Source organism: Hyla sarda, chromosome 8 (genome assembly GCF_029499605.1).
Source record: "Hyla sarda isolate aHylSar1 chromosome 8, aHylSar1.hap1, whole genome shotgun sequence".
NCBI lineage: Eukaryota > Metazoa > Chordata > Amphibia > Anura > Hylidae > Hyla > Hyla sarda.
Window position 1 is genome coordinate 26,252,459 of NC_079196.1, and position 26,952 is coordinate 26,279,410.

The 26,952-nt window shown below is 41.9% G+C and overlaps 1 protein-coding gene across 7 annotated transcripts in view; it reads right to left on the reverse strand.

The window, feature by feature from the left end:
* The window catches only part of LRP1B (LDL receptor related protein 1B), a 1,569,499-nt gene that overhangs the window by 594,118 nt on the left and 948,429 nt on the right, over positions 1-26,952 (reverse strand). For all 7 annotated transcript variants that reach the window (XM_056534716.1, XM_056534714.1, XM_056534720.1 and 4 more), the window contains one exon: positions 6,171-6,371. In XM_056534716.1, the coding sequence (XP_056390691.1) occupies positions 6,171-6,371 (201 nt within the window). The remainder of the gene's footprint in view (positions 1-6,170; positions 6,372-26,952) is intronic.

Below are 26,952 nucleotides of genomic sequence, written 5' to 3' on the forward strand. Positions count from 1 at the left end.
AATCTTCATTGATTTCAGTGGACTGTCTGAAGTGCATTGTGGCCTACTGACTCTCCCCCAAGGCCGCATTCACATGGCGGAATGTCCGCACAGAAAATCTCTGTGCGGACATTACATACAGTGCAGGTTGCCGGCGGAATCTGCCGTTACTAGGACTGCACGGAATGTGCCGTCTAATAGACGGTTATGCATTCCGTGCGGGATCCGCACAAAGAATGAACACGTTCATTCTTTGTGCAGACAAGGAAAAAAGGAATTTCTGTGCATGAAATATCTGGCACGGAAATTCCGTTGTGTGCGCAGAGCAGCAGAATCCCGGGACTCTGCTGCAGCTGAAGTTCCATGGGGACATTCCAAGGGAAAGTCTGCACAGAATTTCTGTTGTGTGAACGCAGCCTAAGGGTTGAGCAATATGATCATTTTCTTTGAGAAATAAGCTACCACCAGAGAGTCTAGCAGTGGCTTACCCCTCCCCCTTTTATAGAGGACATATGAATGTTCAGCTGTGTCACACATACTTGCTTATTTGTTCTTCATTAGTTTGAATGTTTGGCTGACAGGTATTAAAAGTGTAGGGTCACCATTATACTAAACAGTCAGCATTAACCCCTTAAGAACCAAGCCAATTTTCACTGTAGGACCAGAGCGTTTTTTGCACATCTGACCACTGTCACTTTAAGCATTAATAACTCTAGGATGCTTTTACTTTTTATTCTGATTCCGAGACTGTTTTTTCGTGACATTATTAACATACTTTATGTTAGTGGTAAATTTTTGTCGATACTTGCATAATTTCTTGGTGAAAAATTCCAAATTTGATGAAAAAATTGAAAATGTAGCATTTTTCTAACTTTGAAGCTTTCTGATTCACATATAAAATACTATGATACTTCGCATCATAAAGTTGACATGTTTTTACTTTTGGAAAACATCAGAGGGCTTCAAAGTTCAGCATTAATTTTCCTATTTTTGACAAAAAAAATTAAATCGGATTTTTCAGGGACCAGTTCAGTTTTGAAGTAGATTTGAAGGGCCTTCATATTAGAATTACCCCACAAATGACCCCATTATAACAACTGCACCCATTAAAGTATTCAAATAGACATTCAGAAAGTGTGTTAACCCTTTAGGTGTTTCACAGGAATTTAGCAGCAAAGTGAAGGAGAAAATTCAAAAACTTCATTTTTTACGCTTGCATGTTCTTGTAGAACCAGTTTTTGAATTTTTACAAGGGGTAATAGGAGAAAAAGCCCCCAAAATTTGTAACCCAATTTCTCTCGAGTAAGGAAATACCTCATATGTGTATGTCAAGTGTTCGGTGGGCGCAGTAGAGGGCTCAGAAGGGAAGGAGCAACAATGGGATTTTGGAGAGTGAATTTTGCTGAAATGGTTTTTAGGGGGCATGTCGCATTTAGGAAGCCCCTACAGTGCCAAAACAGCAAAAAAAAAAAAAAAAACACATGGCATACCATTTTGGAAACTACACCCCTAAAGGCACAAAACAACGGGTCCAGTGAGTCTTAACACTCCACAGGTGTTTGAGGACTTTTCATTAAATTCGAATGTGTAGATGAAAAAAAATAATGTTTTCAATAAAGTGCAGTTTTTTTCCCCAAATTTACCATTTTTACAAAGGGTAATGGGAGAAAAGGCCCCCCAAAATTTGTAACCCCATCTCTTCTAAATATGAAAATACCCCATGTTAGGACGTAAAATGCTCTGCAGGCGAACTACAATGCTCAGAAGAGAAGGAGTCACATTTGGCTTTTGGAAAGCAAATTTTGCTGAAATGGTTTTTTGGGGGGCATGTCACATTTAGGAAGCCCCTATGGTGCCAGAACCGCAAAAAAAAAAAAAATACCCACATGGCATACTATTTTGGAAACTACACCCCTCAAGGAACGTAACAAGGGGTACAGTGAGCCTTAACACCTCACAGGTGTTTGACGACTTTTTTTTTAAGTTGGATGTGTAAATGAAAAAAAAAATCAGCAAAATGCAGGTTTTTACCCAAATTTAACATTTTTACAAGGGGTAATAGGAGAAAAGGACCCCCAAAATTTGTAACCCCAATTCTTCAGAGTATGGAAATACCCCATGTGTGGACATCAAGTGCTCTGCTGGCGCACTACAATGCTCAGAAGAGGAGGAGCACCATTGAGCTTTTAGAGAGAGAATTTGTTTGGAATGGAAGTCAGGGGCCATGTGCGTTTACAAAGCCCCCCCCCCCCCCCCTCCCCGTGGTCCCAGAACAGTGGACCCCCCCACAACTCCCTGCATGTACTGACAGACCGTGCATGCTGGGAGTTGTACTTTTGCAACAGCTGGAGGCACACTGGTTGGAAACCCTTCAGTTAGGTTCTGTTACCTAACTCAGTATTTTCCAACCAATGTGCCTCTAGCTGTTTCAAAACTACAACTCCCAGCATGTACTGAGTGCCAAAGGGCATGCTGGGAGATATAGTTATGCAACAGATGGAGGTACACAAGTACAACTCCCAGCATGCCGAGACAGCTGTTTACTGTTTGGGCATGCAGGTATTTGCAGTTTTGCAGCATCTGGAGGGATACAGTTTAGAGACCACTGCACAGTGATCTCCAAACTGTGGCCCTCCAGGTATTGCAAAACTACAAATCCCAGCATGCCCAAACAGCAAACTGCTGTGTGGGCATGCTAGGAGTTTTAGTTTTGCAAGATCTAGAGGGCCACAGTTTAGAGACCACTGCACAGTGATCTCCAAACTGTAGCCCTCCAGCTGTTGCAAAACTACAAATCCCAGCATGCCCAAACAGCAAACAGTTGTCTGGGCATGCTGGGAGTTGTAGTTTTGCAACATCTGGAGGGCTACAGTTTAGAGACCACTGTATAGTGGTCCCAGACTGTAGCCCTCCAGATGTTGCTAGGCAACTCACCAGCTTCTGTAGGATCTGTAGGATCCTCTGCTGCCGCCAATTGTCGACCGCTGCCCCTGTCAATGGGTAAGTGGACCTTCACCGATGGGCCCCGTCAGTTCCCCGTTCTTCCTAGCCTACTGTGGGTGGGCAGAACGGGGGAACCGAATGTTAACCCCCCCCCCCACCCCCGATCTGCTATTGGTCGATTGCTTCTGATCGACCAATAGCAGGGATAGGAGGGGTGGCACCCCTGCCACCTCACTCCTATCCCTTCAGGGGGATCGTGCGTGTCTTGGACAACCCCGATCCCCCTTATTTTCCGGGTCACCAGCTGACCCTTATGACCCGGAATCGCCGCAAATCGCTGACAAAATTGCTTAGGGGGTCTCAGGACCCCACTGGGCATTTGCACGGGGTGCCTGGGGATAGACGCATACGTCCATGGGCATTAAGTACCAGGGAGCTTGGACGTACGCATACGTCCCTGGTCCTTCAGGGGTTAAAGATCTAGAACATATGTGGGGGCTCAACCTAAAAAATACAAGAAGGGTGCTTTCTCACCAAGAACAACAACAACTACACCAAGAGAAGACAAGCCTTATTGATGTAGCATTTGACAAAAAGTCATGCGACATGAAACCCACCATGCCTTGTGTTTCCTTGCTCTTATCTTTTGTACATCCATCTTCACTGGTGTGTGATTTTAACATTGAAGTTGTTTTTCCGCTGGCCACCTGCTTGCCTTTTTTTCAAATAATAACAATATTTTTATTTAAATATTGAATTTTTTTTCCCTAGATAACCATATCAGTCTTGCTATGGTAGATTTTTTAGAAAGTCCATCTAATGTGTCCAGTGCTGGTAGTTGCACATGCTCAGTTGCATAGTTCTATAACCGAATCCTCTGTATCCAGGCAGCAGAGTGATTCCTGGTCTTAAAGGGGTACTCCACTCGGGAAGATTTTGTTCCAAACGCTGGGTTTGGGCTGCTGGGCTTGTGACGTCACGATCACACCCCTTGTGATGTCACATCACCCCCATTCAATGCAAGTCTATGGGAGGGGGCGTGGCAGCCACCACGCCTCCTCCCAAAGACTTGCATTGAGGGGGTGTGACGTGACATCACAAGGGGTGTGGCCGTGACATCACGACCCCCACAGCCCGCACCCAGCGTCTGGAACAAAATGTTCCCGGATGCTGGGCCAGCGGAGTACCCCATTGAACTGATTTAAACTTTATATAGTTGATGCCCTTGTTGGTTCTGGCAGACAACAAGACTAACCATGGAGCCACTGAACATGCTAGAATAAAATAATATATTTGAAGCTATGGATGCTATGTATCCATGCTAAAGTCTTGTGTCTTCGCCTGCCCTCTGACATATCTTCTAAAGCCAAGCGTTTTAAAAGTATTAAAGGCTTCTTCAAAGATACCTCACGGTTTTTGAAGAACCTTTCAGATGTTTTCTTCAAAAAATCTCAAGATTATGGACAGGATGAATTTATAAAAATACATTTTAAGATGATTTTGTATAGAGTTTTCTTTTACAATTTGTACGGCATTCACAGTAAACTTTCATATTTGCTAAAAATATTTTACATTAACCTAATAAAATGCTTCTAAGTAAATTTTTGTTGATGTAATCTATGCTTATATGTTATATTTGTTCCTTACAGCAGCATTTTACCCCAGCGGAGACCATCGACAGCCATTGATGTGTCAACAGCACTTTCAGCATTGGCTTCTGCAAAAGCTGAGGGTTATTGTGTCTTTTTTATTATTTATTTTGGACTTTTAAGAGTAGAATAGGGCTCGTGTAAAAGAGGCACATGTGTGGCATCTCCAAATGACCATGTGTTATTGACCTAGTTTATCCAAGAAGAAAAGCTGTAGCAATACCTACATATGATGGGAATCAATGTAGTATACACCAGTTTATTTTTTTTTGTTTTTTTACTTGAAGGTATACAGTGGCAAAGTGTGGGCTGCCTACTATACTCTATCCGGGAGATTTATCAAAACATGGACAGAGGAAAAGTTGCTGAGTTGCCCATAGCAACCAATCAGATTGCTTCTTTAATTTATAAGAAGGTCAGTGAAAAAAGAAAGAAGCAATCTGATTTTCCTCTGGACAGGTTTTGATAAATCTCCCCCAAGATACCCTGAGATGTATGGTGGGTGGGGCGTTACCTCATGAGGGGCGGGGCTATGATGTCACGAGCTCCTGGTGCTGGCTCCAGTGTTCGGAACAGTTTGTTTCAAATGCTGAGCAGCGGAGTATCCCTTTATTGATCCTAGCCAGTGAGTTCAGCGGACGGGTTATTTAATCTCAGCTCATTCTGCATCTAGTACTGCTGATTTGATCTGAGTTTTAGTCTCACCTTTTCATGCACTTTGTGTTTGCCATGGAATTCTCTGTCCTGTTATGCTTTTAGCCTTGTTAAATATTCTGATATTCCTGTTACTATGTGTACCTGGTCGGGTTTAGTCTGTACTGTAAGTATCTTGTTATGTATTCTCTGTTGGTTTAGATGTGTTTTGGATTCTGAGTTTCCTCCAAAACTAGTTCCTGTTCACAAAGTGGTGTGCCCCCTCAAGCTTGGAGCCTATTTGTATTTTGTATTTATGTCCCTCCATGATTGGAGTTTGGGTTTGTAGTGTTATCCATTTTCTCCTATGGTTAGTTCCGTTTCTTGAGCTTCACTTTGTTTCTGTAACATAGGAGTCAGTTTGTTTGTATCTTGTGTATATCTTAATCTTAGTCTGTGTTCAGACCAGTGGGTATTTGAGTATTTTTGTGTCTGTTCCTGTTATCCTAGTATTTGCATTACCTTGGTCTATACTGTCCTCTGTACATGATCACTGATCTATACTGTCCTCTGTACATGATCACTGATCTATAGTGTCCTCTGTACATGATCACTGATCTATAGTGTCCTCTGTACATGATCCCTGATCTATTCCTGATACTATGTTTCCTTTATGTCTGTTTTGTGCTACTTTGTATTTCTGTTGTTTTCTATATTCTGGTGTATTGACTTTGTCCCCGACCTGAACAGTGGTTGTTTATTATGTTGACTTTGACGCCCCCCTGCACTGTACCGGGACAGAAGCCCAGTTGTTAGCCACCAATAGGGAGGTTGATCAAGCAGGCAGGGAAAGAGGTTCAAGGTCAGTATAGGGCTTACCTGCCCCATGTTACGGTTTATGAAGCATGATTGAGACTTCATGACAATACATTTTTATATGATAATTTAACTGAAACTGAAAAATACCACAAATTTCGCCTTCATCAGATCCATCGGGACAATCTCTTCTCCCATTGCATAGCTTCTCAGGCTGCAGGCAGATGGAGGAATCGTTAGCACAGGGGTATTTGGGTGGTCCACACATATAACCTTCGCAATTATCCTCATCAGAATGGTCGTCACAATCAATATCGCCATCACATACCCATGCATTGCTAATGCATCTCCCTTGGGAAACAGAAATAACAAAAATATTAGTACGTTTTCTTAATGTATTGGTGACTCTCAAAATTGTTACATTTAATTTTCAAAGGCTCTTTCTTGTACCCCAGCCATATAAGGATCTGATTACTGAGGGTCCAACTACTGAGACCCCATCTAAGCACACATGCTTCCACTACATTCAAAGTTAATGGAATTCTTGAAAAATAACCTTGTGCAACCCCATCAGTCATATAGAGTTGAATGAAGCAGAGGCTCACATGCTTGGCTGTCCCTCTATTTAGACGAAGGACTTAAAACCCTTTTCCTCATACTCTCTTGGGGTCACAGGGGTTGAACACACAGTGATCATACATTATTGTGGATAGGTGATGTTATTTGTGGTTCAATACCTTTAAATTCACTCTAAACATAGCTTGATTTATTTTATTATACAGATAATTTATTTTTAATAAAAAAAAATAAAAAATTCTTAACAAATATATTTTACATAACATTTGAATTATCATCTTGTGTTAGCACTCCATTTAACCTACAGTATGAATATACGGCTCCATTACAATTTTCACTATTCAACATGTAATTTTCCAATTGATCTCTTAAAATATGACTGTCCCCGAACAATAAGCCTTATGTTACTTTTGTTTCATCAGTAATATGAATCAGAGGCATGTAAGTAGTGCAGACTTTGCCTAAGGGCCCATTTGCATGAGCAGATAATCGGTCATACTCTGAAGCAAATGAAGAAGCGAGCCCAATAATGGCTTAATGTGGCATTAAAGCAACTAAATGACAAGCAATATAATGATCATTGATTGTGTGAATAATTGTTTATGCAAAAAAAAAAATAATGAATAAATACAACACATATATACAGGATTTACTGTAGAGGTGACACCAAAATGTAAGATATGTAAATATATATATATATATATATATATATATATATATATATATATATAGATATATAGATATATAGATATATATATATATATATATATATATATATATATATATATATATAGATAGATATATATATATATATATATATATATATATATTTTTTTTTTTTTTTTTTAAACCAGAAACAAAAACTTATCACACAATGAAATGTGTCTATAATAAAAATTCAGTCATCTTAACTACTGATTGTTTAAGTTAAAAAAAAATCACATATTTTTATCAGATTTTTTCACATTTTTTTTTTTTGTTCTTTCACGTCAGACTTGAGTCTTGTTGACATATGTTTCATCTCTAATATCAATCATTCCACATCTTCCGGAAAAAAAGAGAAAAAAAAAATTCAATTGTCTTGTCCTAGAAGTATCACATTTGACTTACAAATTGTTTTATTATGCAAAAAAGATGGCATTTTATCTCACAAAGCAATTCAGCGAAGTAAATCAGCTTAATTAAATACATTTTATTTCCCAGCATCTAAGAAAGGAAAGTGAAAAAAAAAAAAATTCTTGTTTTTTTACTTGACTGGGCAGATGTGTACTGTAATATAGATTCAAGAAGAATGGCGGCAAGAGTTTATGTTAAATGTTATATTGTTTTTCAGTTAACTCCTGGCCATTTAACCACTTACATGTTGATGCATCAAGGCGGTTTGATGTCACATCAATGTCACCTATGGCATCCAAATACCCCCCCCCCCCCCTTACCCTTCCCCATTCTTAGATTGCCCAAGTTTTCTGTAGGCCTCCATGACTGACATGATTGTGCATCTATAATAAAGCATAATAAGAGAACAGAAAAGTGATAGTATGCCTAGAGGAAAGAAAGTTTCTACACCAGCACAGACTGAGATTCTTTACTGTAAGAGCAGTGAGATTTTGAAACTCTCTAACAGAGGAAGGTGAACTCAATAAAAGATATTAGGAGGGGCCTGGACACATTTCTAGGGACTTATAACATTGGAGGTTATGGATACTAGATTTATAGGGACAGAATATTGATACAGGGATTTATTCTGATGGCCATATTTGGACCTAAGTTCAACCTATATCTCTATTGTGTCCCTACTTTGTTCATTCAGAATTAGGGACCAACCTTTCTGACGCCAATTGCCCCCGACCAGGAGTAAAAGTTCCTTCCTGACTCCAAATATGCTATCAGAATAAATCCCTGGATCAATGTGCTGTCCCTATAAAGCTAATATCTACAGTATAACCTGTAATGTTATTACACTTCAGAAATATATCTAGGCCCTTTGAACTATGCAACTTCAATACATTTATATTGCAGTACAAGTAGGTAGTCCACCAGCTCATCCACCACTGGGCGGCCGCAGCTCGGATACGTGCAGGTCAACACTGACAGTCAAAGAAAAACAAAGAAATCCAGCTCAGCGACGTTACTTAAAAACCTTTGACATTTATTTCAGATTTCATTTCCAGTCCATTATCCTGTTTGTTCATGTCGGATCTGGAACACCTTTCCAAGGTTTTAAAGTAACGTTGCCGAGCTGGGTTTTCTTTGTTTTCATTTTTCATAATATTGCAGTGTACTATACATGTGATTAAGTGATTGTATATCTGTTGGCTGTGTGAACATATCATGTCCAGAGTAAGTTATGTCAGCTATGATTTTTTTTATTCAGGTAGAAGTATAGATGTGTTCTTTCTTACCTTTCCTCTTGGCTCAAATATACTAAAATGTATTTCATGAGATGACTAGCTTGAAAAAAAACATGATTTTGCAATACTCTGTCAGGAGATGTTTATTCTGTATGCATCTACATGTGATCACTCAGTGGTTATGATTTGAATTGCAGGCTAAGTTTTTACTTTTTTTTGTGTTTTTTCCCCAAAATAACACCAAAACTGCCCCCATGCCGTTTTTTCATTGAAAAAACACTGTGGCCAGATGTTAGCTTTAAATCCATGAGAAATCGCATAATTCTTTTTCCACTTTGTTTTTTTCAGTTTGGCATTTTTAAAAATCCTTTTGGCATTTTTTACTCTTAATACAACCAAAGGATAAATTGGCCAGCACTATTGATCCAAATTATTGTAAAAACCTGGCTTACAGGTGCAGGCTGCTGGGCTAAATATACAGCAACAGGAGAATACAGCAGCACACTGCTAGCACAAAGATATAGATGAAACATGAGTATATAGCAGTGTGCTGCTGTATTCTCCTGTTGCTGTATATTTAGGCCAGCAGCTTGCACCTGCAAGCCATGTTTTTACAATAGCTTGGATCAATAGTGCTGACCAATTTATCCTTTGGTTGTATTACACATACGGGGGAGTGGCTACCTCCATGTTGGCTCCTGCACCCCACCCACCTCTATTAGGTGTTTATAAGGTACCTTGGATGTTTCAAACCTTGCATGCCTGCTGTGCTGTTCACACAGAGGCATGTACACAGTGAAGGGTCCGTCCCAGAATGAGGTCACCTTACCGTGGTGGGACGGTCCACGCTATTTGGTGCCAAATTTGCAAGCTAAGTACCTCATATTTTCATAGTTTCATATCTTCATTTATTGCATTACAGCTGTATAGCTTTTCATGTTCTATCTATATACTCATGTTTTATCTATATACTCATGTTTCATCTATATCTTTTTTGCTAGCAGTGTGCTGCTGTATTCTCCTGTTGCTGTATATTTAGCCCAGCAGCTTGCACCTGCAAGCCAGGTTTTTACAATAGTTTGGATCAATAGTGCTGGCCAATTTATCCTTTGGTTGTATTACACATACGGGGGAATGGCTACCTCCAAGTTGGCTATCTTTGTGCTAGCAGTGTGCTGCTGTATTCTCCTGTTGCTGTATATATATATATATATATATATATATATATATATATATAAAATGAAATTTTAATACATTTTAAAACAGGGATCAATTTATGTGTGGCGGACAGGGAACTAAAAATGTAGCCAACACCCATAGTCTTGGTGGGGAAGTGACGTCATGAGGAGAGGCTAGGAGGCTCCTCCTCTCCTCCATGCCATCATGCTGCTAACCTGCTGGCTTGTCTGGAGCTGATGGGGCCGGTCCGTTGCGGGCAGTAAGCCCGAGGAGGCTGCGACCGCCGGGGGGAACAACTTCACAGTCCCGGTGGCGATGACGGATGCACACAAGAGAGGACTGGAGTGGGAGCGGGTGCCAGAACTTGGGCCGGAATCGGAGCTGAAGCTGGAGCTGCTGGAAGAGGTGGAGGGGCAGAGCTGTGGAGCAAGAGTCAGGTGGCGGGGGGTTTGAACTGACGTGGAAGCCCCGGAGTGTGGGAGGCTCTGGGGGGGAAAGCACTGACGGAAGAAGGTTAAGCTGTGAATGGGGATAATACACCCCATAGTGTTGATATGCCCTCTGATATTTCCCACTTGTTAAGCAGCTATATATGAATATTTAAAGGCACCTTGTGCTTTCCAGACTTGCTTCTTTGGAATCTGAATGTGCAGAGCTCAGTAGTTGTTTGAATGGAGCTTATGGAAAAACTCCTAAATGTGGACTGTTTGCAGTAGTGATATACAATGGTTGCTTAAAAGAGTCAGAATTGAATGTTTGCACAGTATATCCCTAAACAAGTTAAACTGTCTTCTCATTTATTGACCTGCTTACTTGATATTTAGCTCTATAGGAGCATATGAAATACACTGTGTAGCCCAGACTGGAATTTGAATGGGCAGAGTCTGATGAATTATCCAACAGCAGTTGATATATTGGTGGTGTGTGATATACTATCTACTGGAGAGTCTGTAAATAAAAGGTGGGGGAAAAAATGTTTGGTGGAGTTGCTGGGTCACAGAAGGTTAAACTAAGGAAAAATGTATATTATTAAAAAAAAAAATAATCCCTTAATGTGACGTGTGGAGTGTCTGGGTAGCAATATCTTACGCTAAAAAGTGTTTGGATTCAACGCCTGTACAGTATATAAATTTGAAAAGATAGGACTTGAGAAGTCACCCAGTAGTAGGAGATACACCTGTGGCGTGTGATATACTAACTGGTGGAGAGCCTGTATCTGGGAATTGTTTGCTGGGAGCTATTGGGAAACAGAAGGTTAAAAAAAATGCACACAGTTAAATAAAATGTTATACCTTCTGTGAAGAATCCCTGCTGCGGATGGTGGAGTTTTATAGCAGTGTTGTTTAATAGACACTTAAAAGCTGGGAGCTGCTCAAATAAGTAAAATTATCTCCACCCACTGGTCTGTATACTTGACTTGAAGCTATATATATGAGAAAGTAAAATACCTTGTGTAACCCATATTTGAACTGGGCGGTATGTGAGATATATTATCCTCTGGAGCAATATTTATTGGAGATTGGAAAGTGTTGGAATTAACATCTCTACAGTATAAAACAGAATAAAAATGTTCAACTCCTCTTCCAGCTGACTAGTTAAAGCGACATACAGCCGTGTATTAACTAGCAAAACTCCCCGCCCAATTCCTGTTTTGATAATCTGTATTAAAAACAAATATGAAGGGGAAAAGAATAAAAAAAATCCACATTAGTGTTTTAGAAATGTGCTCTGCAGCACTTCATACATAATCCAGAGCGGTGGTCTCGGGCTGTGGCCTTCCAGATCTTGCAAGACTTCAACTCCCAGCATGCCTGGACACCCAGCAAGGGGTTTGGGGTTTTGCAACATCTGAGGGGGCCACAGTTTGAGACCACTGACTCCAAATCTATGTGATATTTGGGGTCCTCGTATTTATTCTGCCGCCAGTGAAAGTCACACTAACAACTTATAATTTTACCAGAAATAAATGACTTGTTAATTCCCAGGAAAATAAAAATGTAGTCAACAATAATAAAAATTTAGAAAGGGGCCATTTAAATGTAAAAAAATATATTTGTTACAATTAATTTTATTAAACTTTTTTTATTAATAATGTATTTTAATAATCTGCTGAATAAAGTGTGTGTGTGTTTTTAACTTATTTCCCTTTTTTTCTTAATTTGTTTAAATTTTTTAGGTACTACTACTCCCAGCATGGAACGGACTGACACCTGTTGCAATCCTCCTATATAATATATAGATGCGGGCGGGCAGCCGGCTGCTCTTCTCTGGTCCCCTACACTGCCGTATATATATATTCACCTATTCATATTTCCCCCAGAGTTGTGATTGGCTGGAAAAATCCGGCCAATCACAGTTCTCTGAGGGAAATATGAAAAGGTGTACATATACAGCAGTGCAGGGGACCAGAGAAGAGCAGCCGGCCACATCTATACATTATATAGAAGGATCGCAATGGGTGTTAGAAGTGACTACCGGGGCGATCTGTCTATTAGCACAGGTGCTACTACTCCCATCATGGAACAGTATGTTCCATGCTGGGAGTAGTAGTACTACCTAAAAAAACAGACATTACTAATAAGTGTAACAAAATTTATAAAAAAAATTATAGTATTTTTACATTTAAATGTCCCCTTTCGACCCTTTTATTATTGTCGGCTACATTTTTAGTTCCATGCCCAATCACATAAATTGATCCTTGTTTAAACATTTATAAAAATGTTGTTATAAAAAATATAAATTGTGTTAAATAAATTTTTTCCATCCCTACTGCATCCTTTTTTTTTTCTTCTTCTTTTTTTTTGGTACCCAAGAAACTTTGAAAAAACATCAAAGAGGCCAAAAATGCAATTTCCACTCAAAGGCAAAAAAAAACGGCAGAAAAAACGCAAGAAAAAAACACCAAACAAGTTTTGTACTTTTCCCTATGTTTTTTTTTTTTCAACTGCTCTAAGATGTTGGGTTTTCCAGAGCTCAAATCCACCATATTTTCTGTGGAAACATTAGTAAATATGTTAGGATTCATTTTATTTTCTGTCGGGGCCACTCCCCTTTTTGGCTGCCACCCCCCATTCCTTAGCAACCACTCCCCTTTTTGGGTTTTCTAAGTAAAAAGAGTTGGTTAGGATGTAAAAAAAAAAAAAAAAATGGTTGCAAATTCTGATGCAGATGCGCACTGCACTACATTTTGGCACGTAACCCGAAAAAACAGGTCAGGTTTACCATAATAACTCAGGGCCATTGTATTTGTGTCATAAAAATATTTAATTCTTAGCTAAATTTAAGGAAAAGTAAGGGAGGACACATCTGCATATAACCCCTATATCTATACTTCCCATATGTATAGAATATTCTGAAATTGTCTCTATTGCAGATAACATTTTTTGCCAGCATTTTAGTTGCCAGTTAGCAATATAACTGTATCTACTGTGCAAATAGAATTTGCATAGGTATATTATAGAGTCAAGCAAACTTAGAGTAAATTGTCTCATAAGGAACCTCGTGGTTGCCTGGAAAAGGTGGATACAGTCCTAGGAGACCTAAGACTGTCTACCAGACTTTTCCGGGCAACCAGAGCCATTGCAAAGCTAAACTTATTTATGCAGAATAAATAAGGCATCAATGGCCAAACTGTGAGGTTCTTTATGAGCCAATTTACTGTAAGTTTGCTCAACTCTAGTATATTACTACTACTAATAAAAATGTAAATAATAATCATAATCCCTACATAAATCTTGTATATTTCTCTGGAAAAAAAGTATTTTGCTCCTACAGTTAGCGCAAATAAAAAAGAAGTAAGAACTGATGCTTGTATGACTTAACACAAAGTTCCGAAGAACCAGAAAACAAGAAATTGATTTCTCTCCAATTGCTGCTTCAGTGAGTTTGTAAAGGCGGTTTTGGCTTGTATATTGTGTCAGGTCAATTGCCTAGAAAGTCACCTGGGACAGAGACGAGTTGTAAAGGAGAAGTTGGAGACACAATTAGTCTATACACAGAGCACACTCTTCGGAAAAGCTTTCTAAATGATATCAGCGTGTTGTGAAGCAGAGAGTGATATCTCCTCATAATAAGAAGACTTGTAGGCTCCGGCGTACAGATATATAGCAAGCCCTCAGCTAGACGAACAATTCAGCGATCACACTGACTGACTTGTGCAGCCACTTACATGAATATTCACTTTTCTAATTGTCTCTAAACTGCCCACTGAGAATATTCCTAAAGGAAACTCTGTTTCGGCGACTGACAACCTAATGAGCTTTTTTTTTCTTTTTTTAAATTAAATAATCTTTATAAGAATAAAATTAGCATTCTTAAAAATCTACAATATTAAATATTCTAGAAGTGAATTATTCATTTGCATTTGAAATTTTGAAACTCACTTATTGTCAAAAAGTCAAAAAGAAGATAAGAAGCCATTAATGTCTAATTTTTCCCATACGTCACCGGTTCACTGTACTTTAGCAACCTGTCAAAAAGGTATGCCAACACACTTCTGGTGGACCCCCTGAGTTTACTGGACTGAACATTTGTAACTAAAATTACTATGTTTAATCCACTTCCAAAACATAAACCGTATCTGTGCAAAATTAATAAGTGTGGTCTGCTTCACATTTAAGTCCAGCACAGAAACAATATACATTTGGGAAATGGACTTAAAGGGATACTCCACTGCCCAAACGTTCTGAACATTTTGTTCCGCGGGCTGCGGGGGTCATGATGACATCAAGGCATTGTTCCTCATGATGTCACGCCATGCCGCCTCAATGCAAGTCAATGGGAGGGGGCATTGATAGGGCGTGGCGTGACGTCCCGACCCCAGCATCTCGCACCCAGCATTTGGAACAAAATGTTCTGAACACTGGGGCAATAGAGTACCCCTTTAATATAGTTGATAGTATAACTCTTTGGGTAGCAGCAGACCGTTTTTGGCCCATGGGTCTTCTGAAAATATTTTTATAACTTTTGGGCAAGTACTGACAGTAAAGCAACTAAATTTTAATAGACCCTAGAAAATATACTGACCCCTAAGCATTAAAGGTTATAGGCCCCCACAGACCACTAGAGCCCTGATATAATAGATATCAGATTTTAAAACAATGCAATTGTTTATAATAATAACATTCATTATTTGATCATGGTTGGTTGGCCACTGAATCTCAATTAAATTGTTTGATCCAATGCCTTAGTGACACAATATTAATGAAGACAAAGGGGGCCCACAGAAAATGGATTCACACAGCCTAAAATGTATCACACCAAAACTTGGTGCGTATTTATGAGCATAAGGGCCTGTTCCCACTGTTACATTTCCATGAGAAAATTCTGCAAGTAACCTCCTTGTAGCAAAATCCAATTGATCTTAATAGGGTTCTGCTGCTCAGTTCACACAATAGAAGTTCCATAATAGAACTTTTGTAGTGGAATTGGGAGATTCATGTTCAATCTTCCAGAGAAATCCCCTGGAGAAGTTACGACTGCACTGTAGTAAACGTGACAGCATAAGCTGTCTGTGGCAAAGTGCCAATTGTGGAGGGAGCTGCCGTAAGTGGAATCCATCCTGAATTTCCTTTCACACATAGCATTTTGATCATTTTTTTTTTTGCCAAAACAAACTGGTGACACTGGTACAAAGAAAAACTCTAATGGAAAGATTTGCCCCTTTTTCTGTGTTTTGGACCCACTTCTGGTTTTGGCTAAAAATTACTGAGCAAATACTGACAAAAATACTGTGTTACAACTTTAGAATGCCTTATGGAATCTGCAAAGAAAATGTCTATAATGCCTTTGCTCATTTGCCTTCTTCAGTAACATTTTATAGCTTTGTTTTATGTTTTTTTTTATCATAAAGTCAAAGAGATCTGTGAATCTTCCAAGATTTGCTTTGAATTCAATTTGGAGAATCAGACTGTAGCATTTGTTTTGAATTTGGATCCTAGATTGGATTTAGAAGTGTCCCAATAGTCCTACATTTGCCCATGCAAAGAATGTAGAGGAGCAGGGACTCCTATTAAAAGTAGTCACTGCTTCTGTACAGTACACTGAGTGGCTGGGCTTGGCGCAGAGTATCTGGCCCAGTAAATGTATTAGCGAAAGATGGAATGCTTAGAGCATCACCACTTACCACTGGTCTATTCAGTGTACAGGAGCAGGGATAAAATGAATCCTGAGCAAAGCACACAACCTTTAGGTTTTAACAAAATTTGGACCAAACTATGGACCCAATTCAAATTGTGCTTAATCGATTGATTCATGTCTAGTCATAAGGTATTTAAAAATTGAGTTTTACACAAGATCTCCCTTTTCATTCTCACTTACCCCAAGTTTTGTATTTAATTTTTACTAAATAATTATTATTTTCTTATTAGTGATAATAATATTATCATGTTGTTTAGCAATGACAAAATAAGAATCTTACATACATGGCAGCTATGAGTAAGGTCTTACATGATTTTTTAAAAAAAATATCTACTCTACTACTATGATCTACTCTACTACTCTAAGTCTTAACTCCTTAAGGACCAAGCATTTTTCTGTTTTTGCACTTTAAATTTTGCACCTAAAAAACATATAAGGGCTTTTTTTTTTGCGTCACCAATTCTACTTTGTAATGAGATCAAAAAAATAATTGAACCACAAAATTGAAGAAAAAAACGCCATTTTGTACATTTTGGGTGCTTCCGTTTCTAGGCAGTACCTTTTTCGGTTAAATTACACCTTATCTTTATTCTGTAAGTCCATACTATTAAATTGATAGCCTACTTATATAGGTTTGATTTTTTCGTACTTCTGGAAAAAATCATAACTACATGCACAAAAATTAATACATTTTAAATTGTCCTATTCTGACCCCTATAACTTTTTAGTTTTTTGTGTACGGGACTGTAACAGGGCTCATATTTTGTGCTGTGATCTGAAGTTTTTATCGGTACCATTTTTGTTTTGTTTGAACTCTTTTATCGTTTTTTATGGTATAAAAAGTGACCAAAAACATGCTATTTTGGAATTTTTTGCTCGTATGCCATTGGCCGTGTGGTTTAATTAAAGATATATTTTTATAGTTTGGACATGTACACACAAGGCAATATCACATATGTTTCTTTTTATTATGTTTATATATTTTTTATATGGAGTTTGGAAAAAGGGAGGAGATTTAAACTTTTTTTTTTTTTTACACTTTTAGTCCCCTTAGGGGACTTTTAGGAGTAATAAGAAAATTATAAAGGTGCCATAAAACTTAGCATTTATTTATATAGCTAGATAAAATCCACCACAATAATAGTGCAGAAAATGATACTATCACCAAACCATAATTAAAGAGAATACATAGAACCAAATGTATACCACTTATGCTGATTGCCTGGTATGTTTATACGATTCAAAATACATTCAGATTGTATTAAGTATGCATAGAGGTAACCCTAAATTCACCCGACGCGTTTCTGCCTGGTTAGGTTAGTAGTTGCTACATATACAACCAGGCTTCCTCAGGGGTTACAAAACACAAAGGGTTAATTATCCATATACAGAAATATTATGAATGGTCACAAACTTAAATGACCATAGATTATTTAGCACAACATTGCAGCTCTAGGCAGCTCCAAGTGGAGCAAAACAGATAATTGATAAAAGATCGATCAAATATAAGACATTTTCCCTGTGGGCAATGATAAACCCACTCTGGAATAATACCAATGGTTACACGGGAATGTCTCAAAATTGCCTCATATATGAACAATTCCAGGTCCACTGTACTGTAAATAGATGTACCAGATACCCTGAAAAAAAACAAATACAGATGCTAAGTATACATCATAAAGAAAGGAAAGAGCTTACCCTATCTTCATCAAAAGGATTAATGGTGGATATACTCACAGTGAACTATAGAAGGCCAGACCTGAGCTGCCTAAAAACAGACCAGGACACATCTTGATTATAGACAACTGACACATAGAAAAGCCTCACTCATTTATAAAAGCAAAACATCATAGAGAGGGCTTGTACTTACAGTGTTCGATGCGGACAATCATGCAAATCCTGCAGTAGCAGGAGACCTGTCTGTCTGCCGGGATACACGCGCCCTGTATGCACGCTGGCGTCTTTTTGTAATCCAGCACTTCCAGGACCCGTCACATGAGCACCACCCTTGTGACGCTGTACATGGGCATGACTCTACTCCCGGAGCCGAAAAGCTCCGGACATTGCCGAATGTTGACGGGGATCGCTGGTTACAACCAATAACAAATTACATAAGGCTGGCTTATATGAGAGGAAAGTGCAGGAACAATGTATAACTAGAGAAACTATATTCAATGGCGATTATTATCTATAAAAATAATAGGATTTAACTACAGTGTCACAGCCGGACATGAACAATGTTTAAAACATCTTGCATATGTATATAGTATCGGGAACTGAATTATACCATACTATATATTATATACAAGCAGGACCCCAAGGGGTCACGCTAACACAATAATAAAGTCCAACAGAGATAACATATCATGTTATAGGAGCTGGTTCTGGGGACAGGACCAGGAGCTTATAGTACTTGCAGTACACAAGGGCAGAAAAAACACAAGACAAAAATAAAGATATTCCCATAATCTAACAATAAGCATTAGTTAGTTATGTGCACATAGTGTATATACCAATTATGCACATGCCAACCATGTCTATACGGACCTCCATCTACAATGTGGGGTGTTGGGGGAGTAGCAGGACCCTATGGGTCTACCAAACCCTATTAGTCCCTATAAAAAACCTATACCTAGACGGCATGGACGCCCTGATGAGGGCTGTACCGTAATACTGGAACCTCCTATAAAGACCTGTTGTGCCCTAGATATGGGTGGTACTAGACCAGTCGGTTAGCTACAACCATCCCTAACTACCTATCATGCCACCCGTAAGGGGAAGGCAGTCCGTAATGGAGTTGATATATACTAACTGGGAAAATTTTAATTAGAGTGTGTTTATAAAAAATGGAGCAAAGGACAACTGCTCATTCAATCCTCCTGGGGACATGGATTTTAACTTAAAGATCCACCTCGTTTCCCGTTGCAGGAGGACCTTGTCCAAGTTACCCCCAAGTGGTGATGGTTTGATTTGTTCCAATCCCACGAAGGATAGGCACTTATGATCACCCTGATGTATTGTATTAATATGGATGGAAATCTGGGTGTCCCTCTTATGCCTTATGTCACCCAAATGTTCCAAGACCCTGCGTCTGAATTCCCGCAGGGTCTTACCATCATATTTGGCCCCGCATTGACAAAGGGCTAGATACACTATTGCCTTAGAACTACAATTTATAAAGCTCCTGATCCCATGCCTCAAGCCAGTATCCACGTCCAGTACAAACTTTGTCCTTTGTATGCTCGGGCAAGCTTTACAATGCCCACAGCGATAACACCCAGGAGAGGAATGTTGGTCTAGCCAGGTCTGGTTAGATTGTGCTGGTAAATGAGAATGCACCAGATTGTCCCCTAGGCTTCTCCCTCTCCGGAAAGTAATTTCAGGGCGTTCACCCACTACCTCAGACAAATCTGGATCTAACTGAAGGATGTTCCAGTATTGATCGATAATTTCCCTCACACATTTAGATTGGACATCAAATGTCCCAATAATTCTGAGAGATTGTTTTGTCTCAGTTTTCGCCCTAGGGACGAGCAATTGTGTTCTGTCCTGTTCAAGGGCAAAACGATAAGCAGATCTTAAGATATAATCAGGATAGCCTCGTTCTAAAAATCTGGTGTGGAGATCTTTTGCCTGTCTCTTAAATTATGCCCTGACTGAGCAATTCCTCCTGAGACGAGATACTGCCCCCTCGGTATCCCCCGTTTAAGGGGGACCGGGTGGCAGCTCTCCCATCTCAGGAGACAGTTGGTTGCAGTGTCCTTCCTGTATACCGATGTCTGTAGTCCACCTACACTGGCTTTACGAATAGAGACATCCAGGAATGCCAGACCCTCTTGCTGGATCTCAAATGTAAAAGATAGTCCCAAGTCGTTAATATTCAGCACCCGAAGGTACTCCTCAAATTGTGACTTGAAGCCAGTCCATAAAATAGATAGATGTTCCCGTTCGTCTGAGAAGGCGGTGGTCGCCTCCCACCAGCCCAGGGTGAGATTGTCGTACAATGGGGCGCATGGGCTCCCCATCACCGTCCCCTTGAGCTGGTGGAAGTGCCACCCTCAAAGAGAAAAAAATTATGAGTCAAAATAATTGACAAAAGATCCAGTACAAATTTGTTGTGAGCGTGATGGTAAATCCCCCTAGATGTGAGAAAATGAGAGACCGTATGAAGGCCAACTTCGTACGGGATCGAAGAATACAAGGCCTTCACGTCAATCGAGGCCAACCAGGTACCTTCTTCTATAGTAAGACCCTCTAGTTTACTCAGGAGGTCCAAAGTATCGCGTGTGTAGGACGGCAATGAGTGAACGAATTCCCTGAGAACTTTATCCACGTAAAAAAACCTTTGTTTTGCCCGATACCAGTCACAATGGGTCGACCCTTCAGTGGTGAGAAACCCTTGTGTATTTTAGGAAGTGCATAAAAGGTAGGCGTAACGGGAGTCTCGGGCAACAAGAATTCATATTCTTCATCTGAAATTAGTTTATTGGACCTTGCTTGACTGAGTAGTTCTTTCAGTTCTCGAAGGTAACCCTGCGTAGGATTACTAGATAATTTTTCATAGGTATGTTCATCATCCAAAAGTCGCCTACACATTGAAACGTACAGGTTTCTATCTAAAAGGACCACGTTTCCTCCTTTGTCCGAGGACTTCATGACAAGGTTGTCCCTCATCTCTAGCTCCCTTAAGGCCGCCTTTTCTTGGCGACTAAGATTATTTTCCCTAAAGGGTAGGGAGCCAGATATGGACAAAAAATCCCTCGTCACCAAGTCCACAAAGACATCAATACACGAAATATAGTTAACTGGTGGGAAAGAGCGATTAGGTAGTTTGCAATCAGTGTATGGGCCCTCGCCAACTATCCTCTCGTTGTCCTCCAAGAGAGACATCAGTTGTCTTGTAGTCTGTAAGTCTTGTACAGTCTAGCTTCTATCCTTTCACGCAACTTGTGAAACTTATGCCACCTCAGTTTTCTAGCATAAAGATGTATATCTTTAGTCCAGGTGAAAAGATCAAATTGCATGGTGAGGATAAATGAGAAAACCTTTCTTTAGAAGTTCCAATTTGGATATTGTAAGATTATGACGAGAGATTGATAACTTGCCCCTTATCCTCAGTGTTTAGGCCGGATATCGGCCACTTTCTGGGCGGTATCACAGTTGATATTGGCCCTGTTGATTGCCTAAAAAAGACTGAGATGAAGAGGAGGATGTGGATGTATGATTTTGGGGAACATTTGTATCCCCACGGTTGCCCCATGATTGGGGATTAGATGGATAGTAATGTTGGGGAGGTGGGGGAGGGGGTCGATTAGAGTAATTCCTTGTAATTCCCCTATTATTAGTACGTGTTGATCTGTCCACGTCCACCTGTTGGCGATATTTCGTGTATTGATGTCTTTGTGGACTTGGTGACAATGGATTTTTTGTCCATATCTGGCTCCATACCCTTTAGGGAAAATAATCTTAGTCGCCAAGAAAAGGCGGCCTTAAGGGAGCAAGAGATGAGGGACAACCTCGTCATCAAGTCCTCGGACAAAGGAGGAAATGTGGTCCTTTTAGATAGAAGCCTGTACGTTTCAATGTGTAGGCGACTTTTGGATGATGAACATACCTATGAAAAATTATCTAGTAACCCTACGCAGGGTTACCTTCAAGAACTGAAAGAACTACTAGTCAAGCAAGGTCCAATAGACTTATTTCTGATGAAGAATATGAATTCTTGTTGCCCGAGACTCCCATTACGCCTACCTTTTTATGCCCTTCATAAAATACACAAGGGTTTCTCACCACTGAAGGGTCGACCCATTGTGGCTGGTATCGGAAGTCTCGGGGAAAACATAAGTATCTACGTGGATAAAGTGCTCAGGGAATTCGTTCACTCATTGCCGTCCTACACACGCGATACTTTGGACCTCCTGAGTAAACTAGAGGGTCTTACTATTGAAGAAGGTACCTGGTTGGCCTCGATTGACGTGGTGGCCTTGTATTCTTCGATCCCGCACAAAGTTGGCCTTCATGCGGTCTCTTATTTTCTCACATCTAGGGGGATTTACCATTACGCCCACAACAAATTTGTACTGGATCTTTTGTCATTTATTTTGACTCATAATTTTTTTCTCGTTGAGGGGCGGTACTTCCACGAGCTCAGGGGGACGGTGATGGGGAGCCCATGCGCCCCATCATTTGCCAATCTCACCCTGGGCTGGTGGTGCTGAATATTAACGACTTGAGACTATCTTTTACATTTGAGATCCAGCAAGAGGGTCTTGCATTCCTGGATGTCTATATTCGTAAAGACAGTGTAGGTGGACTACAGACATCGGTATACAGGAAGGACACTGCAACCAACGTTTTTAGAACGAGGCTATCCTGATTATACCTTAAGATCTGCTTATCGTTTTGCCCTTGAACAGCACAGAGCACAATTGCTCGTCCCTAGGGCGAAAACTGAGACTAAACAATCTCTCAGAATTATTGGGACATTTGATGTCCAATCTAAACGTGTGAGGGAAATTATCGATCAATACTGGAACATCATTCAGTTAGATCCAGATTTATCTGAGATAGTGGGTGAACGCCCTGAAATTACTTTCCGGAGAGGGAGAAGCCTAGGGGACAGTCTGGTGCATTCTCATTTACCAGCACAATCTAACCAGACCTGGCTAGACCAACATTCCTCTCCTGGGTGTTATCTCTGTGGGCATTGTAAAGCTTGCCCGAGTATACAAAGGACAAAGTTTGTACTGGACGTGGATACTGGCTTGAGGCATGGGATCAGGAGCTTTATAAATTGTAGTTCTAAGGCAATAGTGTATCTAGCCCTTTGTCAATGCGAGGCCAAATATGTTGGTAATAATTCAGACGCAGGGTCTTGGAACATTTGGGCGACATAAGGCATAAGAGGGACACCCCGATTTCCATCCATATTAATACAATACATCAGGGTGATCATAAGTGCCTATCCTTCGTGGGATTGGAACAAATCAAACCATCACCACGAGGGGGTAACTTGGACAAGGTCCTCCTGCAACGGGAAACAAGGTGGATCTTTAAGTTAAAATCCATGTCCCCAGGAGGATTGAATGAGCAGTTGTCCTTTGCTCCATTTTTGTAAAACCAATGCCTTAGTATAAACACACTCTAATTTCATTTTTCCCAGTTAGTATAAATCAACTCCATTACAGACCGCCTTCCCCTTATGGGTGGCCGGTTAGGGACGGTTGTAGCTGACCGACTGGTCTAGTACCACCCATACCTAGGGCACAACAGGTCTTTATAGGAGGTTCCAGTATTACGGTACCGCCCGTACTGCCGTCTAGATATAGGGTTTTTTATAGGGACTAATAGGGTTTGGTAGACCCATAGGGCCCTGCTACTCCCCCAACACCCCACTATCAGTGTAGATGGAGGTCCGTATAGACATGGTTGGCATGTGCATAATTGGTATATACACTATGTGCACATAACTAACTAATGCTTATTGTTAGATTATGGGAATATCTTTATTTTTGTCTTGTGTTTTTTCTGCCCTTGTGTATTGCAAGTACTATAAGCTCCTGGTCCTGTCCCCAGAACCAGCTCCTATAACGTGATATGTTATCTCTGTTGGACTTTATTATTGTGTTAGGGTGACCTCTTGGGGTTCTGCTAGTATATAATATATAGTATGGTATAATTCAGTTCCCGATACTATATACATATGTAAGATGTTTAATAATCTATGGTCATTTAAATTTGTGACCATTCATAATATTTCTATATATGGATAATTAACCCTTTGTGTTTTGTAACCCCTGAGGAAGCCTGTTTGTATATGTCACGATTCGGCTTACGGGTTGTGGATCCGCTGTGTCAGCGAGGGATTGGCGTGGACCGTGCTAGTGGACCGGTTCTAAGAGGCTACTGGTTTTCACCAGAGCCCGCCGCAAAGCGGGATGGTCTTGCTGCGGCAGTAGCAACCAGGTCGTATCCACTAGCAACGGCTCAACCTCGCTGACTGCTGAGAAGGCGTGGGACAGAAGGACTAGGCAGAGGCAAGGTCAGACGTAGCAGAAGGTCGGGGGCAGGCGGCAAGGTTCGTAGTCAGGATGGATAGCAGAAGTTCAGGTAACACAGGCTTTGGACACACTAAACGCTTTCACTGGCACAAGGCAACAAGATCCGGCAAGGGAGTGCAGGGGCAGTGAGCAGATATAGTCTGGGAGCAGGTGGAAGCCAATTAAGCTAATTGGGCCAGGCACCAATCATTGGTGCACTGGCCCTTTAAGTCTCAGAGAGCTGGCGCGCGCGCGCCCTAGAGAGCGGAGCCGCGCGCGCCAGCACATGACAGCAGGGGACCGGGACGGGTAAGTGACCTGGGATGCGATTCGCGAGCGGGCGCGTCCCGCTGTGCGAATCGCATCCCCAACGGCCATGACAGTGCAGCGTTCCCGGTCAGCGGGACTGACCGGGGCGCTGCAGGGAGAGAGACGCCGTGAGCGCTCCGGGGAGGAGCGGGGACCCGGAGCGCTAGGCGTAACAGTACCCCCCCCCCTTAGGTCTCCCCTTTTTTTTGTCCGGTAACTGCCTCCCCTGGGATGAGGACACCGGGAAAGAATGGAGGGTTTCCTCAACGGCAGGCAGTACAGCAGGAGTGGGAATGGGGAGGGAGGGCAGAGGGCGAAGCCTGGCACGGGGCAGTGTGTCACCAGGACGGGGGCCATGAGGAGGCACTGAGGCTTGCCTGACGGGACTGGGAGGGGGGGAGAGGCACTTCCTATGGCAGGCAGAGTCCCAGTTCTTGATCTCCCCGGTGGTCCAATCAAGGGTGGGGGAATGAAGCCGGAGCCATGGCAGACCGAGGAGGACCTCAGAGGTACAGTTGGGTAGGACGAAGAGCTCAATCACTTCGCGATGGGGTCCGATACACATCAGGAGGGGTTCTGTGCGGTAACGCACAGTGCAATCCAGTCTGACTCCATTGACCGCGGAAATGTAGAGCGGCTTGACGAGACGGGTCACCGGGATGCGGAATTTATTCACAAAAGACTCCAAAATAAAATTCCCGGAGGCACCAGAGTCCAAGCAGGCCACGGCTGAGAGGGAGGAGTTGGCTGAAGGAGAACCGTGAGACGTGGAGAAGCAGACTTAGAACCAAGAGACGCCACACCCACGTGAGCTGGGTGCGTGCGTGCGTTTCCCAGACGTGGAGGACGGATAGGGCAATCCACCAAGAAATGCTCGGTACTGGCACAGTACAGACAGAGATTTTCTTCCCTACGGCGATTCCTCTCTTCCTGGGTCAGGCGAGACCGATCCACTTGCATGGCCTCCTCGGCGGGAGGCCCAGGCGTAGACTGCAAAGGATGCTGTGGGAGAGGTGCCCAGAGTTCTAAGTCTTTTTCCTGGCGGAGCTCTTGGTGTCGCTCAGAAAAACGCATGTCAATGCGGGTAGCCAAATGGATGAGTTCTTGCAGGTTGGCAGGAATCTCTCGTGCGGCCAGCACATCCTTGATGCGACTGGATAGGCCTTTTTTAAAGGTCGCGCAGAGAGCCTCGTTATTCCATGATAACTCGGAAGCAAGAGTACGAAATTGGATGGCGTACTCGCCCACTGAAGAATTACCCTGGACCAGGTTCAACAGGGCAGTCTCGGCAGAAGAAGCTCGGGCTGGCTCCTCGAAGACACTCCGGATTTCAGCGAAGAAGGACTGGACTGTGGCTGTGGCAGGATCATTGCGGTCCCAAAGCGGTGTGGCCCAAGACAAGGCCTTTCCTGAAAGAAGGCTCACTACGAACGCCACCTTAGACCGTTCTGAAGGAAACAAGTCCGACAACATCTCCATATGCAGGGAACACTGAGACAGAAATCCACGGCAGAGTCTAGAGTCCCCATCAAATTTGTCCGGCAGGGACAAGCGGAGGCTAGGAGCGGCCACTCGCTGCGGAGGAGGTGCAGGAGCTGGCGGAGGAGATGGTTGCTGCTGTAGCAGAGGCAGAAGTTGCTGTAACATGGCGGTCAACTGCGACAGCTGCTGTCCTTGTTGGGCAATCTGCTGCGATTGCTGAGCGACCACCGTGGGAAGGTCAGTGAGACTTGGCAGCGGCACCTCAGCGGGATCCATGGCCGGATCTACTGTCACGATTCGGCTTACGGGTTGTGGATCCGCTGTGTCAGCGAGGGATTGGCGTGGACCGTGCTAGTGGACCGGTTCTAAGAGGCTACTGGTTTTCACCAGAGCCCGCCGCAAAGCGGGATGGTCTTGCTGCGGCAGTAGCAACCAGGTCGTATCCACTAGCAACGGCTCAACCTCGCTGACTGCTGAGAAGGCGTGGGACAGAAGGACTAGGCAGAGGCAAGGTCAGACATAGCAGAAGGTCGGGGGCAGGCGGCAAGGTTCGTAGTCAGGATGAATAGCAGAAGTTCAGGTAACACAGGCTTTGGACACACTAAACGCTTTCACTGGCACAAGGCAACAAGATCCGGCAAGGGAGTGCAGGGGCAGTGAGCAGATATAGTCTGGGAGCAGGTGGAAGCCAATTAAGCTAATTGGGCCAGGCACCAATCATTGGTGCACTGGCCCTTTAAGTCTCAGAGAGCTGGCGCGCGCGCGCCCTAGAGAGCGGAGCCGCGTGCGCCAGCACATGACAGCAGGGGACCGGGACGGGTAAGTGACCTGGGATGCGATTCGCGAGCGGGCGCGTCC